Below are 21,147 nucleotides of genomic sequence, written 5' to 3' on the forward strand. Positions count from 1 at the left end.
TCAGTGGGTGCGAGGAGCTGAGTTCACCCAGGGGGGCTGGCTATTGTTTCAGAAACACACTTCTCTGGATAGAGACTCATCTACCACTTTTTTTTTTTTTTTTTTTTTTTACTGCTTTTGAAGGCAAGGGCAAAGGAGGATATGACAACCCAGCTCCCAGTCTCTCTGTTCTGAACCCAGGAATGGCTGTTGCGCTGCAATGCAAATCCATGCCTTTATCTTCTAAGCAATTAAATGCTACAAGTGAGTGCTGGGCTGGGGATAACTGGAATTAATGAATAATATTTAAATGCACATACATTTACATGAATCCTACTATATTGCCCCAAAACAGTCCTCAAATCTGCAGGAGTGGGGAATATAGAATTTAAGTCTCTTTTCCTATTGTTGGAAGATTGGTTTGGGTTTCCTGGTTTGTAAAGTCCTTAAAAGAAAGGGACTTTTAGTAATAACTTTAAATGATATAGATTTTATATCTGACATATATATGGATATATACTTCTGCTCATCAGAGTTGCTGAATGGATAGTTTATTTAAAAATTTTAAATTTATTATTAGACAGGTGATGTACAAAAGGGGTTACAGTTACATGAGTTAGGTAAAGAGTACATTTCTTTTTGGGCAATGTTACCCCTCCTTCACTGCTGTATGGATAGTTAATACTACTTTTCTATGTGGAATAAGTTTTAATTGATGTAGTTGCAAAATGTTGCTATCATCATTTAAAAAAAGCCAGTTAATTTTTGCTTTGTTGTCTTAGTTTCTAGTTAGAAAGTTGTTTTGTTGATCTGGAAGGCAGTGGGGGTAGGGACTGGACAACCAGAAAATTCTTTCTGGGATCAGGCCAGGACACTATGGCATGCAAGGCTTGTTAGAACAAGAGGCATCTTATTAGCTTTGAAGGAGTTTCTTAGATCACATCCAAGTCATCTACAATTGTATCTTGACTAAGTGCTTTCCTCTCTGGGAGTAGCCAGATGATCTAATTAAGATTTTAAAACTATAAAGAGAAAGACTGAAATGCCATTAATAAAAACATCTACCCTGAGGATATCACAGTGCTTGAGTGGAAACATATGTACCAATACTGAAACTGCTTGCTTTTTCTTTCTTTTTTCTTTTTTTTTAAACTATTTTTTATTATTATCTTTAAGTAGTTGTACAAAGAAGTTCCCATTCTACAAAACAGTATGTGAGTACAAAGTGTCTGACAACATTGTCACCCATCTCTCTTAACCCATCCCTTCTCTCACTTTTTTTCCCTTTAATTGAGATTAGGTGATTACATAAATTTCACATATTTCACAGTATTGTGGAATAGTGATACTTAGAGTCACAAACATATTTTAATTTTCACAAGGCAAATTGTCATTATCATGGTCCATACCGTTTGTGAATTCTATGAGCTTTGACATTACAAGTTATTTTTTCCGCATCAGGTGATGTTTACATTTCTTTCCTTTTTGCTTAGTGTGGGCTGTTCCTACTTATTCTGTTCCTCCTCCTGGCTTCCCTCTGTTGTGTGCATATATCTACCATATATATGGTCCAGAACATGGAGTCATTTAGCAATGATATGACAAAATGGGTGGCTGTCCTTTGTTTCTTGAGTTCTGTTTGCCATATCTTCTTTTATTTTGGCTTTAGCATCCACATATCAGGGAGACCAAGTGCCATTTGTCTTTTTGTTCTTGGCTTATTTTGCTCAAAATAATCTGCTCTAGTTCCATCCATTTCCCTGCAAATGCCATTATTTTGTCCTTTCTAATGGCTGCATAATATTCCATTGTATATAGGTGCCACAATTTTTGGATCCACTCATCAGTAGTGGGGTTTCTGGGTTGTTTCCAAATCTTGGCTATTGTGAATAGTGCTATAATAAACATGTCTTTGTATACTGGTTCCTGTTGCTCAGGGCAGAATGCCTAGGAGTGGTATGGCTGGGTGATGGGGGAGGTTTATATTTAGCTTTCTGAGGTACCTCCAGACTGTTTTTCCAAAGTGGTTGTATTAGTATACATTCCCACCAGCAGTGCAGTGGGGTTCCTCTTTCTCCACATCCCCTCCAGCATTTGTTGTTGGCTGACTTTAGGATGTGAGCCGTTCTGACTGGGATAAAGTGGTATCTCAGTATTGTTTTTATTTGCATTTCCTTTACAGCCAGGGATGATGAACATTTCTTTAGTGTTTCTTTGCTATTTTTATCTCTTCTTCGGAGAAGTCTCTCTTTAGTTCCCTTGCCCATTTCATGATTGGTTTGTTAAATTTGTGAAGGGTTAGTTTCTTGAGTTCCCTGTATATAATGGATATTAGACCGTTGTCTGATATTTTGCTGGTAATTATTTTTTTTCCCAATTAGATGGCTGTCTTTCTAGTTTGGTTGCTATTTCTTTGTCTGTGCAATAACTTTTTTTTTTTTTTTTGGGTCCGGTCGTGGGGCCTGAACTCTGGGCCTGGGTGCTGTCCCTCAGCTCTTCAGCTCAAGGCTAGCGCTCTACCACTTGAGCCACAGCACCACTTCCGGCTTTTTTCTTTTTGCTTATGTGGTGCTGAGGAATCGAACCCAGGGCCTCAGGCATGCAAGGCAAGCGCTCTACCACTGAGCCACCTTCCCAGCCCCTGTGCAGTAACTTTTTATTTTAAGGTAGTCCCATTTGTCCAGTCTCTCTCCAATTTGTTGTGACCCTGGGACTCTGTTCAGAAAGTTCCTGCCTGTGCCTATAAGTTAAGTGTCTCTCCTACTCTGTCCTGCAGTAGTTTCAGAGATTCAGGTTTGATGTTAAGGCTTTTAATCCATTTTGAGTTGATGTTAGTGCATGATGATAGGCTAGGGTCCACTTTCATTTTTCTGCATGTGGCCACCCAGTTTTCCCAATAGTTGAAGAGGTTATGATTCTTCCACTGTATGTCTTTGGCTCCTTTATCATATATCAACTGACTATACAAATGAGGCTTTATTTCTGGGTCCTCTAGTCTGTTCCATTGGTTTTCGGGTCTCTTTTTGTACCAGTACCAAGCTTGTCTTTGTTATTTTGGCTCTACAGTAGAGCTTGAAATTCGGTATTGTGATCCCTCCTGCATTGTTTCTTTTGCCTAGAACTGCTTTGGCTATTCTAGGTCTTTTGTTGTTCCATATGAGCTTTTGAACTGTTTTCTCTATTTCAGTAAAGTACATCATTGGGATTTTAATGGGAATTGCATTGAATGTGTATATCAATTTTGGCAGTATAGCCATTTTCACTGTTACTAATTCTGCCTATCCAGGAACATGGGAGATCTTTCTATTTCCTGGTATCCTCTAGGATTCCTTTTCTTAGGCTTTTATAGTTTTCATGAAATAGACCCTTTGGTAATTAATTCCTAGATACTTTTTTTTGAGGTTATTATGAATGGGATTATTTACTGCTTGCTTTTTCAAAGACTGGGATAAAAAGAAATGGAGTGGCAATAATGGGGGGTTGGGAGTGTATTCCAACTACAAAATATCTGAGCAGAACTCTCAGTTATTAAGAAGTTTGTTCTGGAATTTGCTCTTGACTCTATACAACATAAATGAATAATTCATGAGTTATGTACACATGGAAATGTGGTAAGTTAACTTCACACTTCTTGGACATTTGATTTCATGTAAGGGAACAAATATCAGTTTGTTGTTTGGATTTTTTTAAGGGGAGAGTGACTAAACCACCCCACTCCTGAGTCTCCATACAAGGCTTGGGTTTGCTTGTCCATCTTTGGCAAGTGTGGCAAAGCACTCCCAGTTTTCTCTCAGGTTTTCAATGTGCAGTGTTCAAGCCAATGGTTTTGACTTACACTCCTACTGTCTGTCCACAGCTGAAGAAATCATTGTTCAAAGCCCCTTGTTCTTGATAAGGATCTTACTAGTCCTGATTTAGTCCCTGTAGAAGAAAACAGTTAACAACGTGTTGCCTGTTTTCAACCAGGTCAGAAAGCAAAATGGCCCTGCCCCAATTGTATTAATTACACAGTCTTTCCTACCAGCTCTGAAGAATGGAGAATAGAACTGAAAATGTGTTTGGTTTTCCCCTTCCACATACTCAGAAGAAATGTGAGCATAAAAGTTGAGGTCATTTCCATAACCACTGCATGTAAGAGAAGGGAGGAAAATAGAAGCATGCAAAGTTAAAGTCTCACCTAATGAAGTCCAACAAAAAACCAGAGCCAATGCCAACCTTCCCTCTGCTCACACCTTAGGTCAGAGCAAAGACTGTGCCCTTTTTTGGCCTTAATTCAGAATAGAATGTCTTGTTGAATTGACTTGAATGAAAATGATCCCATGGAAAAAGAAAAAGAAAACTGGCCACTTTCCTCTCAATAGCACCTGAGATGAGTGGTTGGACTCCCAAGGGATCCATCTGCCAGATAAACACACTAAATTGGACAGTGAAAGCCCACTGTGGCCCACGGGTGGGGCCTCCCTATCACCTGTGAATTAGCACATTCTGCTGCAGCCTTTCCAGATGAAATTCTAAGTCACTGCTCATTACTGCTGAAAATTTTACAAGACTACTGTAGCTTCCCCCCACCTTCAGTTCCCTATGCACACACAGAATACCTTGATGCCTTGTAAACTAAACCTTGTGGGGGGGGGGCAAGCTTAATAGCTAGGGTAGATATTTTCTCTTTCAGCAGAAATGAATCAAATTGCCTAATAAAAGCTCTGGGGGTACAGAGGTGGGGAGAAAATGGGGACTATTAAGAAGTTTACAATTTATGTGTGGGCTCACATATAATGGGTTGAAACAAAAGTCTCACATGATGGAAAAGACTTTGTATCAAGGTTTATTCCTATAGATTCTATGTGGGGGAAGAAATCTCCTGGCAGGCCATCAGCAACCTGTGATAACCTGTGTTTATCAGCTGAAGACCCTCACAGAGTCACCAGATGAGTTCCAAGTTAATCATGATTAATGAAGCCTGAAATATGAATTTAGCTGCGTCAAAGCAATCTTCGTAAGAGCCTCATTTACACTCATCTGTATTTTTAGATGTTTTCTAGAAAGGGAAAGAAAGAATAGAGTTCCAGAGAAGCTCCAGAAAACCACCAATCGTTTTGGTGTTATAGTTAGAAAAGGGGGATCTCCCAAGTAAGAATGCAGAACACACACACACACACACACACACACACACACACACACACACACACACACACACACACACACACACACACACACACACACACACACACACACACACACACACACACACACACACACACACACACACACACACACACGAGTGAACCAGTAACCTAGGAGCCTGGGGATGAATTCTCATCATCCCATAGCAACCTCCCTACCATAGAGGAAAGGGGAGGAATGATTACTTTGTTTTTCTAAACTGCTTGCTAACTCTTCTGAGAGGAAGAGTTCCCAGCTGGAATCAAGCCACTAGGAGATGGCCTTGACAGGAGCTTATGACAGTTTCAGTCTACCTCCCACCCTCCTAAGTCCGTAGGCAAATAAAGTTACTATTTGATTCACCTTGGTGCAAATATTGGTTTCCTATTGGGTAGCAACCACCAGATCTCCCCCTGTTCAACACCTGACAGAAAATCTAGTCCATTTATTGTCTCTACCAAGAAACTCTGGACTGGTGTGGTAGCACACACCAATAATCCCAGACCTTAGGAGGCAGAATTAGGAACATCATAAATTTCAGGTTAGCTGGGTTTTTTGTTGTTGTTGTTGTTGTTTTACAATACCTTTCTCAAAAGAATCAAGATGCATGTGCATATGATCATATAAAAGAATGCTTATTGAACTCCAAGAAATGGAAACAAGAGGTTTTTAAAAAATTTTTTACTATTTTTCCCTTTGTTTTTCCACTTTTGTCACTTTTAAAAAAATTTTCTGTACCTTTTGTCTTGTATGCTAGTTTGGGGAGGTGAAGGGGAAATATAGAAAGTGAGGGACAGACGGTGAACTAATTCAGCAGTGATACTCACTAGATACTATGTTGGAAATGAACTATACAACTTGTAGGAGAGGGGGGACAGGAGGGAACAAATTGGGAGAAAATGAGGGAGGGGTGTCACTGTTCAAAAAGACTTACATAATTGTAACCCTTCTGTACATAACCTTTACAGTACATTTTTTTTTTAAGAATCAAGATGAAACCAGGCACTGGTGGCATAAGAGGCTGAGATCTGAGGATCAAGGTTCAAAGCAAGCCTAGACAGACAAATCCCTGAGATGCTTATCTCCAATTAAGCATCAAAAAAGCAGAAATAGAGCATTGGCTCAAGTGGTAAAGCATCAGTCTTGAGCAAAAAATCTAAGCAAACACACAAGGCCGTGCATTTAATCTCCAGTATGAGCAACAACAACAAAAAGAATGAAAAGAAACTCTCAATAGCCACATTAGGAAAAATCAGACACGTCTAGGGCAATAGAAACTCTAGTCCTCATACAGGCTAAGAATCCCACATTCCCACAAGCCAAGATCTGGATGCTAAAGAGAACCCCACAAGCAAATCTAAGAAGACTGTGCCCCAACATATCCTTTACAAGCAGCCTGGCTTTCTTAAAACTTGGTTTTCAACTCTTATCTTTACATATATGTGAAACCAACCTCTCACTTTCAAGCAGTAAATCTTAGTAGATATGCCATAACAAGTATATAAGAACAAGGTTTCCAGCCAATTAGCTCTAACCAAGAACTTGTTGGGTATCTCCAAGGGTGATTAGACACTATCATATAAAAACCTAAGTAACCATGACAGTTCTTTGCATCAAATAAAAAAAATTAGAAAAGCTAGGGTCTGGTCGTGGGGCCTGAACTCTGGGCCTGGGCGCTGTCCCTCAGCTCTTCAGCTCAAGGCTAGCACTCTACCACTTGAGCCACAGTGCCACTTCCGGCTTTTTTCTTTCTGCTTATGTGGTGCTGAGGAATCGAACCCAGGGCCTCAGGCATGCAAGGCAAGAGCTCTACCACTGAGCCAACTTCCCAGCCCTGGGAAGGGATTATTAAACTGACTATATCCAAGATAGTAAGTAGCCCCTGCCCTAGACCATCCAGCCAAGGGCACTGGAGGAGCTAGGCAGCCTTCTCCTTTTTCCTTATTATCTGCCTTTCCTTACCCACAGGACTCTTTTAGTCCCTGTGTCAGCAAGACCCTGTCTCAGAAATAAGGGGGCATTATAACTCACATTTGTAGCTACAATAAGAGATTGAGATGGGAAGATCAAGTTTTGAGGTTATCCCTGGACAAAAAGCATGAGACCTCATCTGAAAAAGAACTAAAGAAACAAGGGCTGGGGCATAGCTCAACTGGTAGAGCACCTGCCTAGCAAGCTGAAGTCCTTAGTTCAAACCCCGGTTCTGCCAAAACAAGAGATAGGAGAGAAAGGGGAGAGAGAGGGGAAAGGGAGAGAAGAGAGAGGGGAGAAGGAAAGAGAGGGGAGGAGAGAGAGGGGAGAAAGAAAGGGGAGAGAAAGAGCAGAAAGAGGAAAGAAAAGAAAGAAGGGAGAAAGAGGGGAGAGGAGGGAGGGAAAGAGAAGAGGAGAGGAAGAGAGGGAGGGAGAGAGGGAGGGAGGGAGGGAGAGAGAGAGGGAGAGTGGAAGAGAGAGAAAAAGGCAGAGAGGGAGACTGAGAACATTTGGAGAGCTGAGGACACCAGATAACTGTAGGGATCATGGTTGGCAGCAAGTTTCCTGTAGATTTTAGTAAGCTCAGCATAGATGTTAGGTAGTTGTAAGCATAGATGCACACATATGTGTACACGCACATATGACCTCACACATGCAATTAGCCTGTAATCTAAAGATCACTTTCAGAAAGTTGAGGTGCTTTGTCTCATTATGGCAATATCTGACATAAACATATTTGCAGCCCCAGTCTGCGCTGGGATTTACAAGAAATATTTAGAGCTTTCTCAGCATGGCATTTTCAATCATGTTCTATAAATAGGATGCTGTTAAGTGAGCTATCAAGAAAACAAAGAAAATATTACTGCTTGGTCTTTATTGGTAGATGATGATGGTATGTGTAGAAGAAGGGCATGGAGCTGGGCATAGTGCTCACACCTGTAATCCTAGCTACTCTGGAGGCTGAGATCTGAGGATGGTGGTTCGAAGCCAGCTTGGGCTGAAAAGTCACTGTAAGGGTCTCAGCTTCAATTAACCACCAGAAAACTGGAAGTGGTATTGTGGTTCAAAGTGGTAGAGCACTAGCCTTGAGTAAAAGAGCACCCAGGCCCTGAGTTCAAGCCCCACATCTGACAAAAAAAGAAAAAAAAAGGCATGGAAAGAGGCAGGCTGACCTACCATCCTGGAGGGCAGACTATGCCTTGGTGTGGAGGCCAGTAAGAAATGGGCACCCCTGTTTGGAAGCTTGAGGCAAGAGGCACTCACTATGCTTGAACACATGGCTTTCATGTCAGCCTGTCATGGAGGCTGTTTTATAGTTTGGAATGAGTATAGAGGTATATAGCTTTGGTTAGTATTTCAAAGAACTAAAAAAAATGACTACACCAAGGGAGAAAGATCTATTCCCAAGAAAAGCTGGAAGACAATATAAAAATAACTGGTCTGAACATATAATCATAAAGCATACGCATACAAATTAGTGCTCCAGGTTTTCCAATAATACAACAAGATTTGCTTCACTTTTTGTCACCTAAACTGCTAGAGATCAACACACATCACATATTTTATTATTTTTTTTGGTCAGTCATGGGACTTGAACTCTGGGCCTGGGAGCTGTCCCTGAGCTTGTCAGCTCAAGGTGAGTGCTCTACTACTTGAGCCCCAGTGCCACTTCCGGTTTTCCAGTGGTTAACTGGAGATAAGAGTCTCATGAACTTTCCTGTCCCAGCTGGCTTTGAACTGAGATCCTCAGATCTCAGCCTCGTGAGTGGCTAGGATTACAGGAGTGAGCCACAGGTGTCTGGCTTCGTATTTTATTTTAAACACTGTATATGCTATCTTGATATTTTCTTTATTAATATCAGAAACAAATATGTTGGCCAATAACTACTACAATTATCTTCTTGATAGCTAGGTTGCCACTGGAAAAGTCATGCTAAATAAACAATGACATACAATTATACATCAAAAAAAAAATCAGTGCTCCAAAAAAATCAAAACAGAGGTAGAAATATACAAACATGAGTCCAAAAGGCAAGTAACAAGATTGGCAAGGAGCTAGAAATTGACAATAGTCCTCATAGCATCGTTAAACCCTGATGAGGTGTGACTGCCCCCCTCCTTACCTCACTGCAGTCTCCAGCTGGGCTGTGGGACGGCTGGGCTTCTTCATCTAGTGGCTCGATCACTGTCACCTCTGTGAACTCCTCCACAGACTCTTGGAACTCAGGCAAGGACCTTCGTCCATAACGTTTCCCACCTCTAACATATTTGGGCTGAGCTTCTAGCGAGCAGTCTGGACAAGGAGACAAGAGTCGAGGCCACATGACATGAGAATCTCAGCCCCAAGATGACACTGCCAGCCAGTGGAGACAGTCTCTTATAGTCACCCTAAAATAAACCATCACTGTGGGCCAGTTGTGGCCGTGGGCGTAGATGAGCTTTTGGGTCAGACGCACAACATAACTTCCACTTCTGAACAATTCATAGCAGTCCAGCTATATATATACATATATATGTATATATATATATATATATATATATATATATACATATATATACATACACGTCTGCACATTATGTGAGAAATCCAATGATGAAATTAAAGTAATTGACTCAAAAGTATCAGAGTAAGCTCAGGAAAAGAAAAGCAAGGGACCATATTTATCTTTCCAAGTATTAAGCTGATGTTTAATAGATACAGGAGGGACTAAAGAGGGAGAAGAATCTAACCAGGACAAGTCTTGGAAATCTAGCCAAGAAGTCTTGGAAAATAGATTTTTTTAAAAAAACCTAGACTTTCCCTCTAAGCACTGTAAAATGAATGTCTACACTAAGTCATATAAAGTTATCAGTCTTCAGTAGCTCCTTTATTAACTACTCTGCTTTCTGATCTATCAGGACAGCAGGAGGCCCGAGCAAAGAAACGGACACAGTGATTCTCATCAGTTAATGACAGAGCATCACCTCTGTAAAACCAGGCATCAAGATGTCATTATGGGGTAGAGTACCAGCCATGATCAGAAAAACTGACTGAAAGCATGAGGGCCCGAGTTCAAGGCCCAGTACTGGTACAAAAAATTTTTTTACTCTCATTATAAAAAATTTAAACTCTAGAGAAAAAAAATTACACATGGATCACCTCATTAACAAAAACAATATATTACAGGTTTTGTCTTCATGCTCTTCAGTTTTCTACAAAAGAAACTAAAAAGCAGTGTGTATAACAGGAGAGTCATCTCTTGACCTTAAAGAAGGCCTTCAGCATTTTGACATGACAGGTCAACATTCATCACCTGCACCTCTACTACCACCCACCATCACCACCATAACCATTGCAATCGCCACTGCCACCAAAGCCACCATCACAGCCACCACTAAACACTATCTTTTGTGCTACTGCAGCATTAAAGCAATAAAATAAATACTTCACTCCATTCAAATGTCACCTTAAAGATTTCTAAGCACCTTGCACAGCATTAGGAGAATAAACTACTTCATTAAAATATTTTAAGATGGGCAATGTTTGTTTTCTGTTGTCCTGTCATCAATAAAGATACACTGTCTCTCCAGAGAGCAGAATACAGGTCCTGCTTGATTATGACAGTCTTAGCAAGGTATCTTAGAACTCAGATATATAAATTTTTAGATGAGTTGTATAGACACATCATCAAAGTGAAAGTAGATGGTTAGATACGAGCTGAGAGAACAAAACCTCTCCCACCATAGAAACCACGGTGCACAGCTCTTATTTTACAACATCCCAGGAGGCTAGTGCCCCCCACCCCAGGCTCTTCTCCTGGTACAAGCTCAGATTTCATGATAGTTCCAAATGTGTCCAGAAGCATTCTGCAAATGCCCAGGAAAAACTCAGAGTGAAGCATTTGTGCTAGCTTTGCAATCTCCAGCGATATTTATACCCAGCTTTTTTTTTTTTTTTTTTTTTGAAAGTCACAGCCAAGTCATTTGGTTAGGTCGAGCGATTCTCTTACAGGAAATGTTTAAGCATTCACAATTTACATTGAAAACGGCATGCACATTTGAAGGTACCTTTCATCAGAAGTGCATGTGTCAGCTTGTGGGTATCCAGGAGCGGCACGGACACCCGAGCTACTTGTTGGCAGCTGACACCCACAGATGCTAGTCAGATAAGAGGCAATGCAGAACCATCCTTAATTTATTAGGTAGTCTTAAATTTTCACGACAGATAACAGGACATATCATCAGTGGCTGTGGGGCTTGGGAAGGATTAGAAAGATAACATAGCTTTGGAAACTTGACCATGAGATTTTCCCAGCAGGAGAATGAATTCATGTCCTGGGGACGGAATTGGCAAGGGAGCTCCTGTGGAAATTGTCCTTGAGATGAAAAGAAGGAGGGGGACGAAGCAATGGTCCTAAAAGTCCCTTCTGTGATCTAGTCCTAAACTTACCTGCGGATGAAATGGTTCCCCAGTTATTTCCCACTAACCACCCCCACGCAATGTAGGGAGCAGTGCTTCCTTCCTTTCTTTCTTTTCTTTTCTTTTTTTTTGTCATGGGGCCTGAACTCTGGGCCTGGATGCTGTCCCTCAGCTCTTCAGCTCAAGGCTAGCGCTCTACCACTTGAGTGACAGCACCACTTCTGGCTTTTTCTGCTTATGTGGTGCTGAGGAATCGAACCCAGGGCATCTTGCATGCAAGGCAAACTCTCTACTACTGAGCCATCTTCCCAGCCCCATTTCCTTATTTTTCCATGGCCAGTAACTTAAAGTCTTTCACATTCTATCTTATTATAGAAACAAATTTTCAGCTGATTTTAATATATCAAAAATCTGACATTCAATATCTATGAGTGAACTTTTTATTCTTTTTATTTTTTTTTTTTTTACTTTTTAGTCTTGATATTAACACCCACAAGAAACATGGGATCTCCCAAAGAATGCATGGAATCAAGAATTAAATTTATCAGAGCTGGGGATGTGGCTTAGTGGCAGAGTGCTTGCTTAGCATGCATGAAGCCCTGGGTTCGATTCCTCAGTATCACCTAAACAGAAAGCAGGAAATAGGTACTGTGCCTCAAATGATCGAGTGCTAACCTTGAGCAAAAGATGCTCAGGCACAGTGCCTAGGCCCTGAGTTCAAGCCCCAGGACTGGAAAAAAAAAAGAATTAAATTTATCATACCATTTAGAAATAGTTACACACTCACCCTGGAAGGTGTCTGCCTACAAATATACACTCACACATCCCTCTTTCATTCACAGCGTCATTATCAATGAATTTACCTAAATCAGGAAGAGAGAACACTCATGGCCAATAGCCACTGTCATGTTAAGCACTTGAGAACTGTGATTCTTGTTATAAATTTCAAGCAAGGCTTTCCAGTGGACAGCAGCAGCCCACCAATAGGAGGGCTATTCTTCAACTTTCACATTAAAGAATGCTTCCCTCCTTTCTTCCTGTCTCCAAAGGAAGTGCTGCAAAATGGCAGCCAGAGGCCAAGTTAATTTATTTCATGAACATAGATAGCTCCATTCAGTAGACCTTTGTTATCCATAGTTATGTTTCCAAGGAGACCATCCTTGAGGAAAAACCACACATGCTCAGGATGCAGAGATCAGTACTGTACTACAGATACTTGATTTGTTTTTCCCACAATACTGCCCAACTTCTGCTACATTGCAACAAATCTCAAAATTTCACTTTATCACTTTAATTAAGCATGGTGCCTTTTGTTTTGTTTTTGGGCACTAATTGCTTTCTGGGAGGCAGATTTTCGTAAAATAAAGACAGGGAAACACTCCCATAGATCATGCTATGCATTAATGAGGGACTGAGGACATGCTTCCATGTCAGCTGAGCAATGTAATACATGCATGGGATTCTTTTTTTTAAACAGTGCTGGGTCAAAACCACAGGAAAGCTGGTGCTGGTGGCCTGTTCCTGTAATACTAGCTACAAGGGAGGTTGAGATCTGGAGGATTGTGGTTTGAGGTGAATCTATACAGATGAGTTGGCTACACTCCACAAGAAGCAGCAAAAAGGAAGGCTGGAGACATGATTCAAGTGGCAAAGAACCAGCTAAGCAAGCATGAAGCCCTGAGTTCAAGCCCTAGTATTAGGATATGGGGAGAAATTATTTCCTACATCTAATAAATAGCAAATTAAGGGAGGCTTACTGCATAGCATATTTTTTTCGGTTTCATTCTGGGGCAAATTTACCTATGGCAGATAATATGGGGTTACTAGGTTTATTAAGCAATGAAACTACTTATGTCACATTAACTATTTCAATCATGAGCCCAAAAAGAGATGGGAAATGCCAGTGATATAAACTGTCCTGGTTTTGGTCTTTTAATTCCTTGGACATACATTTATGATTTTGTCTAGAGTGTGTCAATTCTGAGTCATCTCTTTTTTTTTTTTCCCATTTTCCATTTCTCTTGCTTGGCATCATGACATAAAAACACAAATAGAACAGGGTCCCGATGACTCACACCTGCAATCCTAGTGACTCTGGAGCCTAAGATCTGAGGATCAGGGTTCAAAGCCAGCTTGGGCAACAAAGTCTGTGATACTCTTACCTTTAATTAACCACTAAGAAAGCTGAAAATGGAGTGGTGGCTCAAGTGGTAGAGTGCTAGTTTTGGAGAAAAAAAAAAAGCTCAGGGATACACCTAGGCTCTGAGTTCAAGCCCCAGGATTGGTGCACATCACACACACACACACACACACACACACACACACACACACACACACACACACTTTAAAAGAAAGCAGATGAACACACACACACACACACACACACACACACACACACACTTTAAAAGAAAGCAGATGAGCCTGGCCAGTCTTCTAGAGTTCCATGAGAGCTTATTTTAAGGCACAGCAAGTACTGTAAGATGGCATTGAGGCAGGCTACCTCACCTAGCTTAGATGGCAGAGACCATAGATGGCCATAGACCACATCAACAAGGGACAAAAGAGAAACCTGAGTCAATCCCACAAGGATGCTAGCATTATATGGAAGAAACTGACAGGTCCTATACAGCAGGTGGGGGAAACAGCCAATCAGGGAATTCAAAAGCTAAACAAGGGGCTGGGAAGGTGGCTCAGTGGTAGAGTGCTTGCCTTGCATGCATGAGGCCCTGGGTTCGATTCCTCAGCACCACATAAGCAGAAAAGGCTGGAAGTGGCGCTGTGGTTCAAGTGATAGAGCACTAGCCTTGAGCTGAAGAGCTGAGGGAAGCGCCCAGGCTCAGAGTTCAGGCCCCACATCTGAGGGAGAAAAAAGAAAAGCTAAACAAACTATCCATTTTCATCTTAGAAGTTAAAACCCATTTACTCATTCTTTACTTCTTATCTGTCCCAAAAGAGAAACTGAAAGCCAGGTGCTGGCGGCTCATGCCTGTAATTTTAGTGACCCAGAAGACTGAGGTTTGAAGAAGATTGAGGTTTGAAGCCAGCCCAAGCAACAAGGTCCATGAGACTTTGATCACCAGTTAACCAGTAAAAAGCCAGAAATGGAGATGTGGCTCAAGTGGTCAAGTGGCAGTTTAAGCAAGATTGTGGTCTGCTCCAAAGGTCCTGTCCTAGGAGCTTCTGCCATAGTCTATCTGATTCCTGTGGAGCCACTGGTAGCCAAGGCCATAAAGCCAGGGAGAGGCACCTAACACTGGGAAAGCAACATCAGGAAAAGCGTCACAGGCTGCAAGCATACAACAGATTCCCTCAACCCCAGTTTGTGTAAGAGATGAGGTCACTGGCAAATGTTTAATGACAGTATCCAGTTGGTCACCACAGAAACTGGAGGTGGCCTCATCTTGATCTTGTGTTTGTCCTACTTTCCTCCTCCTTCTTAGTCTTCCCCTTCATCAGTGGACATACCCATTCTCCGAGACTTCCTGTAGAAAACTACCACCTTCACACCTCTGTGTGGTAACTGAAATAAAATAGATACAACTCTCAAGTAAACTGATCCATTACTAAAATTGTCACCAACACTATTTAATTTTAAATACTATGAATATTTCTTGGATACAAACATTTTTTTTTTTGGTTGGTTGTGGGGCTTGAACTCTGGGCTTGGGCGCTGTCCCTCAGCTCTTCAGCTCAAGAAGAGCGCTCTACCGCTTGAGCCACAGCGCCACTTCCGGTTTTCTAGAGGTTTGTTGGAGATAAGAGTCTCACGGACTTTCCTGCCCAGGCTGGCTTTGAACCAGGATCCTCAGATCTTAGCCTCCTGAGTAACTAGGATTACAAGCGTGAGCCACCGGTGCCCGGCTACAAACATGTATTTTTAAAGACTGCTTTGTATCCTTAGTAAGATTATCCTAACAATAAGTAATCTTCTAAAGCATAGCTTATGAGTTGCTTAGGTCTGTACAGTCTTTGATTATACAGAAATATCATTAAGTTTGTGCATGGATACACTGCCATTTTTTTCACTTGCTACACAAACATATCCCCATAACTGAACTAAGTGCCCTTTCATGCACATCTTTATGCTTATTTATATTTATCTATATAACATAAAATCTGAGAATAGTGTTGACTAGTCAAATACATTATCATACTTCATGGGCCCTCACATGGGATTCTAAAAGTTCTATGATTTGACAGGATGATCAGCAGGCATCCATGCCTCCAATTCTATGAGCTTATAAACACACTCTTAACACCTCTTTTATTGTTGTTGGTGGTACTGATGGTTTGTTTTGCTTTTAACTTTTGGAGGAAATTTTTGGTCCTCATTATTAACATTTCATGGACACGAAGAGGACAGGGTCTAAGCTCTTACTTATCTTATTCAGCCAGAGAAAGAACACCGAACAAGCTTCTTGGGCAACCTGTGCATAAAATCTCTAACAAGACCCCAGTGAGACTTGAGAGCCTGGCCCAAGGCCTCTGGATGTACTTGCAAATACAAGTCTTTAATTATTGCAAATCAGAATCTAGTCCAATGCTGGGCCACAGAACCTACTTCATTGTACATTAGCATGTGTTCGTTACAGTTACGGCTTCAAGGCATAAGGAAAGTAAGTACAGCTGGAGTGGTTCCTGGAATTTGGGATGCCTATTAGATAAAACAATCATCTACATCAAAACAATGCTTAGGCTGCTTTCCTAATGAGTTGGCTTTTCTAAATGCAAGTTTTTCCCTTCTGATAAACCAAGGAAAGACCTTTCCAATAAGCCATATCTATGCTATGCTGGTAGCTACTATACAACTGAAATCTAATGTAAGATGCATCAAATGAGGGAAATAAAATCTCTGGAGACTGGATGCTGCCAGCATACGGATGTTACATAGCTTAGAGACTTTGCCAACCTTTCCAAGACAGGAATTCAATCATTCAAAGCCATCACAAATTGAATAAATAGCAAATGATTTGTTTCTTATTACAGAAAAGTCATATGAAAATTAAACTGCATAGGGAGATAGGAGAGAGTTATGCCACTGGCAATTTACAATGATTCCCAATCCACTTTCTAGCCCTTATCTGAATTTCAGTATTTTTCATTGTGTTAGTGGTAGTGTTGATTTTTAAGGGGGTTAAGAAGAACCTCAAGGGGTCTTAGGATCGCAATACGGAGTTAAAAAGATGCTGAAAAGAATCTGTCTAGTCCACCTATACCCTTTCAGTTAAGAATTCAGAAACGTTGCTTCATAATAGTTAATATACATGGCAAAATACAGGGCTATGGAAATGATGACTTCATTTCAGATTCTCTCACATCCCACTAGAACTTTGCTTTCATATTACTTATATACAACTGCCTCTTAGTAGAAGAATAGGAAAGCATGGGATATAATAAGTATTCGTCATTAGAATACTTTAGAGTGTCAATTTATGGTAGGTAAATAATTTTTTAATTGGGTAATATCTTACAGAGATACAAAGCTACTTTTTTCACAGGTTTAGATAATGTCATTTAGATATTAGGAGACAACAAAATTGAATCTTGGAGCAGAAGGGATTTTAAGTATTTTCCAACACAACCACTATTTGGGGAAGGGTACTGGGGCTTAAACTCAGGGTCTGGGAGCAGTCTTTTAGCTCTTTTGTCAAGGCTGGTACTCTACCACTTGAATGAACCACAGCTCCACTTCTGGCTTTTTGCTCATTAACTGGAAATAAGAGTTCCATGGACTTTCTGACCGAGGCTAGCTACAAACCATCTAAGTAGCTAGGAGTACTAGCTATACTGTGTGCCATCGGTGCCTGGCCAACACAACACATCCACTTTTAGCTATGAACTGATGAAAGACCACAGAGGCATAACATAAAAGGTCATATCATTAAAGAGACACTGTCAGTATTTCTTTACTCCTTAGTTATGTTCCTTTCTATCCTATCAAACTGACCATGTACTATAGCTTGGTAGTATACCTGATAGCTGATCTTACAAAATTAGCAAATCAGGAGTCTCTCTGTTTCAATAGCTCTCCCAGCTTTTTTTGTCTGCTATGGTTTTAAGGTAACTTCTTTTCTCCAGGTCTACCCCTGATCTCAAAGGGCAATCCAAAACAAACAAACAAACACCACACACCTGGTTCCCTGTAGTAAAAGATGAGTTAAATACTAAATAGCCCAAGAATGGGAAGGACACTGGCAACTCTGTTACCAACCACTAGGCACAGCTGCTTTTAAGCATTTACTGCTTCGTCTGGCTGCTTTGTAAGTCTCTGGGCCATACTATCATAGCTAAGGACTGGCTCATCATTTGGGTAAGACAGCTTAGAACTAAGCCTTCTGCATCCCTGGATGACAGTGTTAGCAATCTCCTCAGCCAATATCTGTGAGACCTCTGCCCTTTTTTGACCCCCTCCTCCTCCCTCCTTTTTGCAATACTAGGGCTTGTGCTTCTTAGATTGGTGTGAGACTTTGAGTCATATCTTAGCCCTGTGTTCCACTGGTTGTTGTTAGAAGAGAGTCTAAATTTTGGCCCAAACACACACCTGAGCAAATATCTGAACCATGATTTTCCTATTTTTAGGCTTCCTGTGGTCACTGAGATTTCAGATGGGCACCACCATGTCCACTTTCCCTTCTGTGGAGATAGTCTTGGTGGCACTACAATCCTCTCAATCTAAGCTTCCTAGTAGCTTGGGATGGCAGGTTCATGCCACTGAGCTCAGCTATCAATTGAGAAGGGAGTCTCACTAACTTTTCTTTCCATGATGGCCTCAAACTTCAATCTTCCTACTCTGAGGCTCCTAAGGAACTAGGATGACATGTTCTGCCATTCTTGAGGTCTCAATTTGTGCTTTGGTAAATCAGCAGAGTTCTTCCATCTCTAAAGGGGAAGGGGGAGGGGGAGAGGGAGATGGAGAGGGAGAGGGGGAGGGGGGGTGATGAGTTCAGGTGGCCTTCCAGTATACTATGTTTGAGTCCTGACCATTCTCCCTCTGTTCCTGCCTACCCAACCCAGTTGAGTTGAGGGAGTGGAGAGGTCAGATTTAAAATGAGGAGAAGAATGTTTGAGTGGAAAGAATGACTCAGTCACCATGAACAACTGGAGAGGCCAGGAGGGAGATGGGCAAAAAAACAGACAAAGCAGAAATGCTCAGAATAAAACAGGGAATGACGGAGGAGGGGCTGACTCATGCTATATAACAGATAAAACACTCTTAAGACCCAGAAGATTTTTTTTTTTTATCTTTCCAGGACCAATGTTAGGGAAGTCACTTAAATGCTAACCCAAATGCTTTCAATAAGTATACTGCTGTGACATGACCCTGATTTAGGGTAGTTCTGACACAGATTTGGTATAGTCTACCCAAAGGACAGGACTCACAGATAAACTGTAAAAATTCCTTCTATGTGCTATCCTGGAAGGCTAGTCCAAATTCTAGTCTGTGTTGAACGGCCCTGAAGCCTATAGCTGACTATGAAGACACCATCTGGAGCTAGGTTTATCGACTTGTTTCCTGGTTGCTCCTAAACTCACCTAGCTATTGTTTAGCTTACCCTCCTGCACAACTCCAGGGGGTGTCTCTACATCTGTGGACAACAGCACTCTGTCTCTTTATTTTGACATTTTTCTTACAGGTGATAGGACAAGATTTGAAGAAAGGGCAGCAAAAGAAACCAGTGAAGTCATGGCAGGGCTGAGTCTTCCAAATCTACTCAAAAGCACAATGTCAGACATGGAAGGACACGGAATGTTTGTCTATTTCCTATGCTCACAGTAAGCCCAGTGTGGTATTCTCATCACTCACTCAGGGTCCCTAAACCTTGTGTAATTATTATCAAGATGACAGACACACTAAAAAAGGTAAAAATACCAATCAAATGCAAGTTCCCACAGATTATAAAGGTCTATGTCCCAGGAATGGTCACCTATGGAAATTCTACTATTAGTATGAAAAAATACAATAACTTCTTTCCCTGGGGCTCATTGAGGGATTCTGGGAGCTCTGGCAAGGCTCAGAGTTAAGCATAAACTTCTTTTTTTTTTTTTTTTTGCCGGTCATGGGGCCTTAACTCTGGGTCTGGGCGCTGTCCCTCAGCTCTTCAGCTCAAGGCTAGTGCTCTACCACTGAGCCACAGCGCCACTTCCGGCTTTTTCTGTTTATATGGTGCTGAGGAATCGAACCCAGGGCCTCATGCTTGCAAGGCATGCACTCTACCGCTGAGCTACCTTCCCAGCCAGCCCCAAGCATAAACTTCTTAAGGGTGGTTGCCATTAGCAGAAAATGGAGACTCAATCAGAACCCAAAATACTGTTGAAAGAAATGTTGAGACATCTGACCCAAACCTGGAACATTTCAGGATGTATAACACAGAACTAGATGAGCAGTGAAGATTACAAATGAGTTCCCATCTGTGTTTTGTCTAAATTGGTCACACTGAACCATTCCTGTAGTCACAAAATGTTCCTGATTTCTCTTGTCTCAAACTCAGCTGTAGTTTTTAATGTTCTTTCTCTGTCTCATTTTTTCTTTACTTTTTTTCTTTTTCTTTTCTTTTTTTTTTTTTTTTTGGTTGCTGGTCCTGAGGTTTGAGCTCAGCCTAGGTACTGTCTCTAAGCTTTTGTGCTCAAGGCTAGCTGAGCCACAACTCTACTTTCAGCTTCTTTGGTGGTTAGTTGAAGGTAAGAGTTTCACAGACTTTCCTGCATGGGCTGGCTTTGAATCGTGATCCTCAGATCTCAGACTATGAGTAGCTAGGATTACAGGTCACTGGTACCTGGCCTGCTACTCTTTTATTTTAGTCAGGTTTGTGGAGGTATAACTCAGAATAAATTTTATACATGTCATGTATAATGTACAGTTTGGAAAAACTCATACAATCATATAATTTTATTATACTCAAGATAGGAAAGTTTAAACACTCTAGACTTTCCTTTTGTTCCTTTAGAGTGAATTTGTACCTCTCTCCATGACCACTGATTTAATAAACACATCTGTAGTGTAATAAAAATTTCTGCAGTGTTTAAACTTCCCCTTAATCCCTTGATTTGAAGGCACACACCTAAATGCCAGATTTGTTTACACAGAAATTAGAATATATTTTATAATTTTATAATCAATGGAACTTTATATTTGGCCAAAAAATTTGGAAATACATAAGCCAAGTGCTGGTGGCTCACGCTTGTAATCCTAGCTACTCAGCTGATGGCTCTCACCTGTAATCCTAGCTACTCAGAAGGCTGCAATCTGCAGATCATGGTTTGAAGCCAACCCTGACAAAAAAGTCTTATCTCCAATTAACCACCAAAATCTGGAAATGGAAATGTGGCTCTAGTAGAGCACCAACCTTGAGAGAAAAAGACAAGAGCACGAAGCCCTGAATACAAGCCTCAGTACAAAAACACACAGACACACAGACACACACTAATCATGTCTTGTAGTGTATAGTGCTCCAAAAAATTGATGAAGCATAGTATGAAACCTTTTCATCTCATAACATTCACTGAATGCTTACCATATGCTGTCTTCTTCTAAGCACTGGAAATTAAAACCAACTATATGATCTTCAAAGAACTATCACTAGAGTACGAAGGGCAGATGGTCATAATATCATGGGGTCAGGTCTACAGCAGACGTG

At 41.1% G+C, this 21,147-nt stretch overlaps 1 protein-coding gene across 12 annotated transcripts in view; it reads right to left on the reverse strand.

Annotated features, from left to right (window-relative positions):
* Nin (ninein) overlaps window positions 1–21,147 on the reverse strand; it is a 121,354-nt gene that overhangs the window by 68,048 nt on the left and 32,159 nt on the right. For 8 of the 12 annotated variants that reach the window (XR_011373096.1, XM_070027971.1, XM_070027949.1 and 5 more), the window contains 2 exons: window positions 11,161–11,250; window positions 9,237–9,406 (listed from right to left, as the gene is read on the reverse strand). Coding sequence is in view for 11 of the 12 variants with exons in the window: in XM_070027971.1 (XP_069884072.1) it covers window positions 9,237–9,406; window positions 11,161–11,250 (260 nt within the window). In the remaining variant the exon portion in view is untranslated. The remainder of the gene's footprint in view (window positions 1–9,236; window positions 9,407–11,160; window positions 11,251–21,147) is intronic. The other 4 variants (XM_070027979.1, XM_070028037.1, XM_070028000.1 and 1 more) reach the window with 1 other exon arrangement.

Source organism: Dipodomys merriami, unplaced genomic scaffold, assembly GCF_024711535.1.
Source record: "Dipodomys merriami isolate MVZ:Mamm:240054 unplaced genomic scaffold, mDipMer1.0.p SCAF_1, whole genome shotgun sequence".
Taxonomy (NCBI): Eukaryota; Metazoa; Chordata; class Mammalia; order Rodentia; family Heteromyidae; genus Dipodomys; species Dipodomys merriami.